The sequence below is a fragment of the Medicago truncatula genome, chromosome 7 (genome assembly GCF_003473485.1).
Source record: "Medicago truncatula cultivar Jemalong A17 chromosome 7, MtrunA17r5.0-ANR, whole genome shotgun sequence".
Lineage (NCBI taxonomy): Eukaryota > Viridiplantae > Streptophyta > Magnoliopsida > Fabales > Fabaceae > Medicago > Medicago truncatula.
The window spans coordinates 51593620-51604439 of NC_053048.1; the positions used below are offsets into that span (position 1 = coordinate 51593620).

At 32.1% G+C, this 10820-nt stretch overlaps 1 protein-coding gene across 2 annotated transcripts; it reads right to left on the reverse strand.

The window, feature by feature from the left end:
- Positions 1 to 498: 498 nt before the first annotated feature.
- On the reverse strand, positions 499 to 6735 carry LOC11430697 (kinesin-like protein KIN-14I). 2 transcript variants are annotated; one of them, XM_013594933.3, is made up of 19 exons: positions 6238 to 6734; positions 5969 to 6135; positions 5592 to 5735; positions 5209 to 5445; positions 5039 to 5110; positions 4659 to 4727; positions 4420 to 4494; positions 4190 to 4321; positions 4024 to 4105; positions 3781 to 3876; positions 3491 to 3664; positions 3302 to 3408; positions 3035 to 3213; positions 2664 to 2825; positions 2310 to 2563; positions 2058 to 2221; positions 1784 to 1969; positions 953 to 1449; positions 499 to 850 (listed from the first exon to the last, which is right to left on the reverse strand). In XM_013594933.3, the coding sequence occupies exons 1-19, from the start codon at positions 6356 to 6358 to the stop codon at positions 727 to 729; spliced, it is 3042 nt and encodes a 1013-aa protein (XP_013450387.1). In that variant the 5' UTR covers positions 6359 to 6734; the 3' UTR covers positions 499 to 726. The 2 variants fall into 2 exon arrangements, with proteins under 2 accessions (XP_013450387.1, XP_039684046.1); XM_039828112.1 differs by lacking the exon at positions 4420 to 4494 and having other exon boundaries at positions 6238 to 6735.
- Between the last annotated feature and the right edge of the window lie 4085 nt (positions 6736 to 10820).

The following is a 10820-nucleotide window of genomic DNA, read 5'->3' on the forward strand; positions in this document are numbered from 1 at the left end:
TAAATGGTTGTATTGTTTATTTTTTTGAAGGATAAATGGTTGTATTGTTGAAAGCTGCATTGTATATGTTGGAATTTTGTTTTAGGGAACAAATATGTTTGAAATTTACTATTGAGGAATGTAATCTACATATCATGTTATATGTTGATAAAAAAATACGATTTAAACAATGCTTAGAAACATTATATTATATTAACATATCATATATTAGTAACAAAAAAAAAATATCATATTATAAAAATGCTTAGAAACATATCATGTTATATCTTACTTTTCTTCGTACCTATATAATTTCTTTGTATATGATTTGACTCTCTGAATTTGATGATTAGTATTAAACAAGGATAAAGATACAGACTTAAAGGGACTAAACTAAAACCCAAAGGTACAATTCAAAGGACCAACAACATGTGTCTCATCTGTCTTGATATAAGTTGCAAATAAATAGAAAGATCATTTAAGTTACTTGATACAAGAGATTAAAAAAAAAAGTTGATATAAGTTGTGAATGAAAAATCATTACAGTGGGTAAGAAGTTTAAAGTGTGTTTTTATACATCCTTTAAATCCTACAGTATAAAAAATAAAGAATCATGATACAAGCAAAGCAACGGGCATCATTGCTCCATTATCTGTGTAATTACATATTACAAAAATATCAAACCAAAGATGGAGAAATTATAGAAAAAAATAATGTATTCATTCTTTACATTTTCAATAACATGTTTTACTTTCTACCAATTTTACGTTTCATGTCAACAGGAGCTGGACTCCTTCCTGTCCTATGTGAGACAACTTTTGATTGTTTCAACGAAGGTGAAGGACCAAGAGAAGAATGAACAAAACTCTTGCTGAAAAAATAGCAAAAACATTATTAGTATCCAATAAATAGTTGGGCAAAGAAAACGAAAATCTGAAAAATAACATTTAACTAGAATACGTTTATGTATTACCTCAATTCTGGGCTTTTTGTTGCCTTTGAGACAGATCTCATAGCCTTTGTTCCAATTCCATTGGTCAAACTACTAAGCTTAGAATGATTAAATTGCCACAGCAAGTCAGGTTCTGAGGAATCACTGGTTATAGCATCAACCTCGTCCGTGTTATCATCTGAACCCATATTAATGCTATTAAACTGGTTACCTCCCATGAACATATTATAGGACTGTTCGGAGTACATTTTGGAAGAATCTTGGAGATATGTTTGATAAAATGACTCAGATAAGTTCCCATTGCTTTCTTGCCAACACCCCAAGAGGTTCTCAGTTTTGTTTGCTTCTAGCTTTTTTACCATTACCTTATCAACCCATTCTCCTGAACCTGTTTCTTTTTCATCCTCCCCGTTGTCTTGTCCAAGACTATTCACTGGAGGCCATGGTGGTGAATTTGCTGATATCTCATCAAAATCAAAGCTTTGAGTTTTCTGCCTCAATACGGTTTTACTCTGAAGCTGCAGGAAGAATAGTTTAAGACCAATCTAAGTTCAACACGGAATAGCAATAACCAAACAAGTTTTACTCTATGAAATGATTCTCACAACCCAACATCAAGTAATATCTCTGATATAGAACTGTCGTGAGACATTTCATGCATTGCTTGGTCCACAAGTTTTCAATTTCTAATAGTTGAAGTGTTTGTTCCTAGACAATTTATGGTAGTTGAGTTTATTACATAAAATTGTATCTTGACTTCTTGAGGAACTCATTAAATCATAAGTGACCATGTGTTTGTTTTCTTCATTAGTCAGATCATTTTGCACATATGGAGAAATTAAACATGCATACCTCAATGTTGCCAACTTCAACCATTGGTCGCCGGCATCCAAGCTGATCACCAGTGTCTGCAACTCGCTGGTTTATGTGATAAGGAGATGGCTCACTAGCCTTTGTCCTATATTTTTCAGAGCTTCCGGAAAAAGAATGTTCCGGTTCCCCTTCTTTTCTTGCCAATGCTGCCTTAAGACTGGCAATCTGAAACGTGCTAAATAGTTAGACCTAGATATAATTGAAGTGAAAAAATTATGATAAAGAACTAGAGAGGATAGATTTGAATCTCAACCTGTTCTTTGAGCTCTTTAACATTGGCACCATCTTTGTTTACTCGAGCAGCACCAAGTTCAACTGTAGCAACTCTTTCTGCAAATTTTAAAGTGCTAATTGTTTCTCCAATTGCATCACTTTCTGGACTTATGTGAACAAACATCAGTGTCTTAGCCTGTCCTCCTGAAATAAACCCACCAACATTATGAGAATTTAAATGAATTGTATCACACCAGGAACCAAAGAGAACAACCAACTTCTTAAAACTTACCTAGTGAATCTTGGAGCAATTGTGTGAGCTTACTATTTCTATAAGGTACGTGTGAGTTTTTATGAGCAAGGGACGCAATGACATCACCCAAAGCTGATAGAGATTTGTTAATATGTTGTGCCTCTTTCAGTCTATCTCCGGTGGCCTCAGACTTATCTACCCTCTCACTTCCTGCTAAGTCAACCAAATGCATGCATCCGCGGGTGGTAGCTCCAGATGTCAAATCTCTTCCTTGAACATGAACAGTCAAGCAACTGCAATATTAAAAAATTTAAGAGAACAATAGTGAACATTTTTCCATGAAATACCATCACCAAAATAGGAGAGGATAACAGGGAAATGAATAGAGTATACCTATGAGATCGACTACTGCGGTCGTTAAGGGCGGTTGCTCCAACTGCACGGTTCCTGTGCCCAAGGTTCATTAGGTCGATAACATCAAAGGTTGATGACACAGAGACAAGGCTTGCATCTGGCACACTGAGCCCTTTGTGAGAGCTACTACGAATTTCTAATGTGTTAATGGTTAAGGGAAACATCATGAATCGTGATGAAAGTTTTTTTTTTTTTTTCATTGTGAGAAGAACTTAACCAATATTTATTGAAACTGTTGAAAGCAGCAGTAAATGATACTTATGTTCTAGTAATTTTTAAGGTTATACAAGACCTGAAGGTATATTTAATCTTTTTTTCAAAAGAAAATCAAATAACTGATGAAAGGATATCTTCTGTTTGTTCCATCAGTGACCAATAGATCCCTGACTTGCTCATTATAAATCTCAATCATTTGAACATAAACATCATAGTGGAAAGTGTCCTTTCTTTGATCTGCTATCATAAACAAATCACTTAGAGCCCTATAATTTACACCTTGGCTTTTCTCTGTGATTTCTTTCGGTCCAGTCTACATGTGAAAAACATAGATCAGAAAAAGATCATCAAATAAAAGTTTCCAAGTTTATTGCACACAAAAAACTTCTACTGGACCTTACCATCGTGTAAGTTTTTCCAGATCCTGTTTGGCCATATGCAAATATGCAAACATTATAGCCATCAAGAACAGATCTAATAAGTGGTTGCATATCAAGGAAGACCTCCGCTGCAATACGAGATTAAATTTCAATCACAGAAAAATACAAATCCAGGAGAAAAATGAATCTGACACACAGTCTCAAACCAACCTTGGGTAGCAGATGATCCAAAGACTTTGTTAAAGTTGAAGGATCTTTGTCCCTTCCCATTCCTTGACGGAATACTAACTGTGATAGTTTCATCTTCTATATTTTCTACTGCGCTAAATTGGTTTCGTTGTCCGGGAAAGAAGGGTCTTACTCGACAGTATACCCTAATACTTCCTAACAAACAAAATCACCCACCTTAATACAATTATTGGATGCAAAGAAAACCTTGCAAAGATATGAATGGGAGCTGGGCCTAAAGCTACCAGCCAGTCATAGTCTTATTTTATTACCCTTAAGATCTTGAACTTCATTGTATAGTTTACGATTTTCTTCAAGAACTCTATGATATCCAGAAGCAGCGTGAGCTAAGCCACGAATGTGCGTTCCTGCAAAAAAAACAAAGTTATGTAAGATTCAGCATCTCATTCTTCAAAAAAAAAAGATTCAGCATCTCATCCATCTGTCAGAAAACACCAAGCGAAGGAGGGGAACAAAAGCAAGAAAGGTAGAATGATTTTATCACAAATCCTTACCAAGATTGGTAAACTCGTCACGAAATTTCATTTGCATGAACTGCATTCCAGCTTTTGTGGTGTGAAGAGTAAGCTTTAGCTCCTACAAAATATGAAAAGCAAAAATTTTAACTCACGGGAAAATCTGCATAGTATAAAATGCCATTCATTATCTCAGATTCTATACTTGAATGTCTCTTTGTTGTTGGTCAAAGAGCATTTGTTGCTTCAGGTGTTGGCTTTGCAATTCCTCAGCAGCCACACGATTCTTTTCAATGTGATCCTCTTTCTTTGCTACCATATGAATCTTGTTCTCCACCTAATCAATCATAATATCAATGACTTAAAAGAAATAAAGTATTTTCAAGCTTAATTGAGGTTCTGGAATATGTTAATCACAAGGCAGATTTGTGTTACCTTTTTATCTGCCACCATAAACTTTGGTGCAGATCCGTTTCTTTCAGAAACATGATCTCTTAAAGTAACTTTTGTCTGTAAGTTACATGATAAGGAAGTAAACAAGAACAGCTTGTCGTGAAAATAAATTTAAGTAAGGAAAATTATTCTCAAGAATGAGGTAAATAAATAGAACATAATATTGACCGAACGATCCCCTTAAAACTAATGACATTACTAGAAGGAGAAAAGAGTCATACCTGTTCGCCTTGGCTTGCGATACGATGTTCAAACTCTTCTACAACCTTATTCAAAACGGATTCAACCAACTGTTCCATGCAGAAGAAGAAAAGTATTAATTAAAAACCAGCAGTTTCGAGGAAAGAGACTTAGGTCTAGATTGGATTAGTTTTTAAATTTTTGGATTTTTTTTCAATAAATCAAGTTCTTCACTTAAGAAAAGTTCTTATAAGTTAACAGGTGTTTATGAAGAAGTTAAATGACAGTTTCTGAAAAAATTGAAATGTGGAAGCTAATTTCAACCTGATTGGTAAAGTTATGATGAACTTGATTGGTGAAGTTATGATGAAATTCAGTAGTGATTGTGAAACACATAGACTAAAACCATACATCCGCTTACCATTGGAATTTCATCTTGGTTCTTATCTGACAGAATAGAACGAACAAGCATGCTCAAAGAATGGGAACTAGACTGCAAAAATAGAAATGTAAAAATTTCATTACTTATTCTTCCTGTTCAACAAGGCGAATTGATAGCTGGTATAATATCAAAACATCAAGCTTACCTACCATTTTATTAGACTCAACATCAGAATTAAGAGTAGCCAGAGTTTTTTCATTGATTGATGAGGTCCTTGACAAGGAATTAGTAAATGGTTCTGAGTTTTTTCTCACAAGAGATTTTGCAGAGATGGTAGGTTTGAGATTTCCACCAAATTTCCACACACCATTTGCCCCATTTTGTTTCCATTCACCATAGGATTTAAGGGCCAAGACGCAGTTCACAATCCTGGATGATTTTCCTCCCTAAAAATTCAGCAGCATAATAAATTACATAAGTTTGCAACTATGAAGTTCTAAAAAGATATCTGGAGTTATTAACAACTGAACTCACATACTTGTAATTAACAATTGCATTCATAATAATAAGTATATAATTCATAATTACATACTTGTTCCAGATCAGATGCCTCAAAAGTAGGAAGTCCAATTTCTTGTACAGCCACCAGAAAATTCCTCACATTTTCAAAATACTGATATGCTGATAATGGGGCTCCATCAGGGATCAGTGCAGAATCAACAGGACTCTCCACAACCTAAAACAAAAATAATAATAATTTTTTTGTCTAAACTATCCGTTCCTAAGGGAAAGAGACTCTAATAGTTCAAAATTCTCCGTCAGAAGATGAGTAATGCATGATCAAATATTTCTGATATATCAGGGAACAAACTCGGGTGGTCCGGATCAATTCGACCATAAGTGAAGTTCATCAACCAGTTGAGTTCACCCAATTAAATAAAATGAAATAGAAGTAGGATCTATAATCACCTTAGGAACAGCTCCAGATTGAAATTTATTAATAACATTACAAAGAATAATCCCACTTCTCAAACCAAGCCTAAACTCTTCCTCAGATGGCTCTGCTGGTAAATCTTTCGCGGCAACAACTCCGACCATTTTTCTCAACCACCCTGCCGCTTCATATCTTCTAGATGCTACGTATCAAATCAACAACATTATTTATCATTACATAATAATAATAATAATAATAATAATAATAAAAGAATATGATTATGATTATGATGAAGCATAATTACCAGCTTGTTGTGCTTTTCTAGATTCTAAATCAAGATCTTGGAGACGATGACCGTGTTGTTGAAGCACATCTTCAACAACAGACGCAACTGAAAAGGAAAACGATGCCTCTGATGATGCCATAACTATAACCAGAAGGCACAACAGAGAGACCAACTAAAAAGCTTATTATCAACAATGCACAGTCTCATTCATGGAGGATGAGATAGAGGAAAGAATCGGAGGTGAAGGAAACAGAGAAGAAAGAAAAAAGAAGGGTGTGATAGTTATTTTTGGTGTAAGACTCAGATATTATGGTTTATGATGTACTGTACTGTATTGCATTGAATGTTATTGTTGTTGAGATTTCTTTCCTTTCCTTGTTACTTGTTAGTTACTAGTTGTTTCCAAAATTCATCACCTTTATTTATCTCTACACAGCACAGAGTTATCTCTCTCTCTCTCTCTCTCTATACTTCTTCTGTATCAAAAAATGGGTTTATACTGTCACCGTTGGGTTTCCTTTTTCGGTCCCGAACCTAGCTCCACACCTCTCTGTATTCATGGCGCGTGTACTTAAAACCCACTTACTCTTTTTATTCTCTTCTCTTCGTAACATGAATTTTTCATTCAAATTTATGTACTTGGTACACTGAAAATCAAAGAATTTAAACTTTTTTTTTTTTTTTTTAATGCTAATGCCCCTTAGAGCATCTCCAATGGGGTCCTTGCTTGATAAAGACCACTCCCCGTTAAGGATCCTCCATTGGAGGAAGAAAAATTGAATGGACAATTATATAAGAACCCTCTCTTTCGTGTTTAACTAACGGATCCCACGTTTAAAAAAGTAATAAAATGTGTACTACTTGGTTCCACTTGCATAAAGGAGTAATAAAATGTGTACTACTTGGTCGCATTTGTAAAAATGAGTAATATGTAAATTATTGTTGTTTAATGATGTAAAGATAATGGGACATATTTAAGTACTTTTCATTAGAGTCCTTATTAGTGTATTGTTATTGGAGTCATCGAGTTCTTAATAGGTACTTTTATTAAAAACTTATAAATAAGTGATGTGTCACGTGGGGTCCATTTAAGGAATTTTTGTTAGAGAATTACCATATAGATGCTCTTAGGGCACTAGTTAATAAGATTGATATATAAATTATGCATTAAAAATTGGTGAAAAGTGAAGTGTTTAAACTTATAAAAATAAAAATTGTTGTTTTTAATAAAAAAAAATTATTTTTAACATTCTTAACCATTATTCTTAAGTCACTAGTTAGCAAAAACTTTTTTTTTTAGAGAATAAATTTTAATTTGAAATTCTTAAAAAGTATCTTGGTATGTTCTTTAACAAAAAACTAGAGTGAAGATTTCTTTTAGAAAAATTGATTGAAGAAAAAACTAATTTAGACAGTTTTCTTGTTGATGTCACTTTTTAATTATTTTCTTAAATCCGATTGTGGATTATCAGTCCAACCATCGGCAGTTAATGAATCTGTTTTGATCTTAAGACATTAATATTATCATGAGTTTCTGTTCCACTGAGGCCAACTTATCAACAACCGCTTGGTCACATGAAAGCTTGCTTGCTTGCCATTGTTCTCTCTCACGGATTATTTTCTTCTCTTTTATTCCAAGATTCTAGTTTAAGGATAAATAAATAAAAGATCTTGTTAACGAGTGTTTCTGGAACACTCTTTAAATATTCAAAATTTAATAATTATTCTTTTAAAAAGTTAACTATTACAATTTTCAATGTATTCAATACACAACTTTTAATATTATTTAAAGTGCTTAAAGAGTATCCCAAAAGCACTCGTTGATATTTTCCATAAATAAAATATGGAAGATATGAAAGTTGCATGTATGTATAAACAATGTGTTTTTGGGCATGAACTAGTTTTTATGAGTAATGATTGCCTCCATTTGTAAAAATAAAGGGTAAATGTCAATTATAAAGAGATGCACATAAAAAAAATGGTAGATCAAGTCATTAGATAGGTCCTACCACTATTAATTTTTTTTCTTCAAACTTTCTTATATTTTTATTTCTCCAAATAGAATAAATGAAGGAAATTATAAATGGTGAAGATGTTAACTCTGTTTTTACACCCTCATAGTTACGTTATATTAACCTATGATATTAACTTTAGATTTTGAAATATATTTCTCTTAAAGTTTAAGGCCTCATTCTCCTATATAGAGCCTCACTTTAAATTGAACTTTTGCATGTGGGTGGTAATTTTTTTTTTTTTTTTTTTATCAAGTAGTTTAGTGGCTATTGCTCACACAATTTAATTATGGTGAAGTAGAGTGTCCGGATTCGAACCCATGCTCCTGCATATAATATGCAATATCTCTATTAACTGAGTTAAGCTCACGGGAATGGATGGTAAAATTTAATCCTTCAAATTAATTGGTAACGATACTGAATTTCAAAAAAAATTATTACTTAGGTTATATTGGCGGTCGACGTAGCCTTTTATTCTTAAACAAATTCAAAGTTTATTATTCAAGCGAGGTGTGACATGATTGCAACCAATAATTTCACAAGTCACCTAACCACTATGGGATGAATCTCTTTTTTTATTTGATTAATTATTATGCTTTGTATTTTATTTTTTTAATATTTTATTTTTTTGTTATCATTTATGGTGGCAGCATCCCCTTGTTTTTTTAAGGATAGGTTGAGGTTTTATTTTCATTTCTAAATTTTTGTTTCAGACAGGTTGTTATTTTGTTGTAACTTTGTTTTGCCTCTTAATGCACTCCTTGTGCTAGGGAGCAAGACTTTTAGTTGTTAATATATATCTCATTTTGGCTTGTTCAAAAAAAAAATAAGAATGAAAAAAATATGGAATTAAGCATGGATAAATGGAAACACGAAGTCTCTCTCTTATCCCATTTATGATTTTGATTGTGAGTTTCGAGATGAGAGAATGATTTTGAAAGAAAAAAAATGAATGAGCAAATAGAAAAGATGACTTTGAGATGAGTGAGTTTTTAAACGTTTATTTCTCTTCATAATACAATATTTTTTTATTTAAAAAATTCAAAAATTGTATTGGAGGGAGACTTTGTAGGTATTTTATGAATTCTTCGAATTCAAACAATGTTGTTATAATAGTATTTTTAAAATTTAAAATATATTCAACCAATTAGGCACGCTTGCATTCAAGTCTAATTTTACAAATAAACATTTCATCAACAATATTATAAATTAATAAATCGATCAATTTTGTTTTAAATCAAGAAAGAATTATATATTTATAAACATTAATTTTGTTTTGCTAAAAAACAAAGCATGATGAAAATAGAATCATGATGCAAATTACTTAAAGAACGGATTTGTAATAAAAAAATTTAAGGATTAGTTTGTAATAAATATCTAAGTTAAAAAATCGCATATACATAACTTTGACCATTAATATCTCTAATTATATATAATAAAAATTATAAAAATTTGATTTTTTGAAAATACTCATTGAGACAAATTAAACATCTTATATGCTAACATTGTATTTATATATTAGTTAAAAAATATGATTAAACTAAATTATGTGAATGATGCATATTGTAAAATTGTGACATGTATTTTATAACAGATGAAGTCAATTAAAAAACACCTGAGTATACAAAGACTATGTTGTGAAAAAAAAAAGGAGTCAATTTGGTAATCAACTATATTTGCTCGCGACCCCATTTGATATTTTGGAAGAAAAAAAGCACTGCATAAATTAATTCATAACATTTTTATTGGTAAGATATATATGAATGTCACATGTGTTGATCATTCTTTTAAGTAGAACCAATTCAATATGAATCAAATTAAAAAATAGACTAATTTATGCTTGAATAAATGAGTCAGAGATGTCTTATATGTGTAGTTCAATTGATAACTACCATATGTATTATGTGTAGAGGTTGGAGTTCGAATATCAGATTTTTTACTTCTTTACACATAATGTGTCAATTTGGTTACTAAATTACTTGAAAAAAAACCAAAAACTAGTTTAAATAATTTTTTTTTATTGAATTGAACTGGGAACAAATTGCTAAGAACCATATTGAGTTAAACAAAGAGAAAGAGCCAAGCATCCCCGTAACGGTCAATAAAATTCAAATAGGTGGTTCGGAATTAGGTTCGGGAAGGCCCACGGGAGCGTCTACAAGAAATGAAAAGGATCCGACGGTGCACCTTTTGCTACAGCCAACAATCCAATGGCTCAAAATCCCTTGCTCCATCGTATAACCAAAATAATAACCATTTCCATCTAAGCGCGTGATCTTTTCTATCATCCATGGAAGATTTTTTTTATTTAATCAATGTTATTGGTATTTACCAAAAATTAATCACAAACTATATTTATGAATAGTAAGCTAGAGAAAATAGTAATTTTTATGAGGGATAGGATCAAATGATAAAAAATTAATGTTTAAACTGAATTTTATTTTTTTGGTGGTGGCTGGTGTTGGAACCCCGGACCTTGCATATTTTATGCATTGTTCATACTAACTGAGTAAAGCTCACAAAGACATTGAATTTTATTTTACAATAGTGGTATAAATATGAATTCCAATTTTATTTTTTATGTATTTA

What these genes read in the sequence shown, in the direction of transcription:
- LOC11430697 (XM_013594933.3), bottom strand. Translation starts at nt 6,358, where the DNA reads ATGGCATCATCAGAGGCATCGTTTTCCTTTTCAGTTGCGTCTGTTGTT. An exon ending in ATGTTGAGTCTAATAAAATG is followed by an intron (nt 5,111 to 5,208) that starts GTAGGTAAGCTT and finishes CTATTTTTGCAG; the next exon opens with TCTAGTTCCCATTCTTTGAG. An exon ending in CTGGAAAAACTTACACGATG is followed by an intron (nt 3,214 to 3,301) that starts GTAAGGTCCAGT and finishes TTTCACATGTAG; the next exon opens with ACTGGACCGAAAGAAATCAC.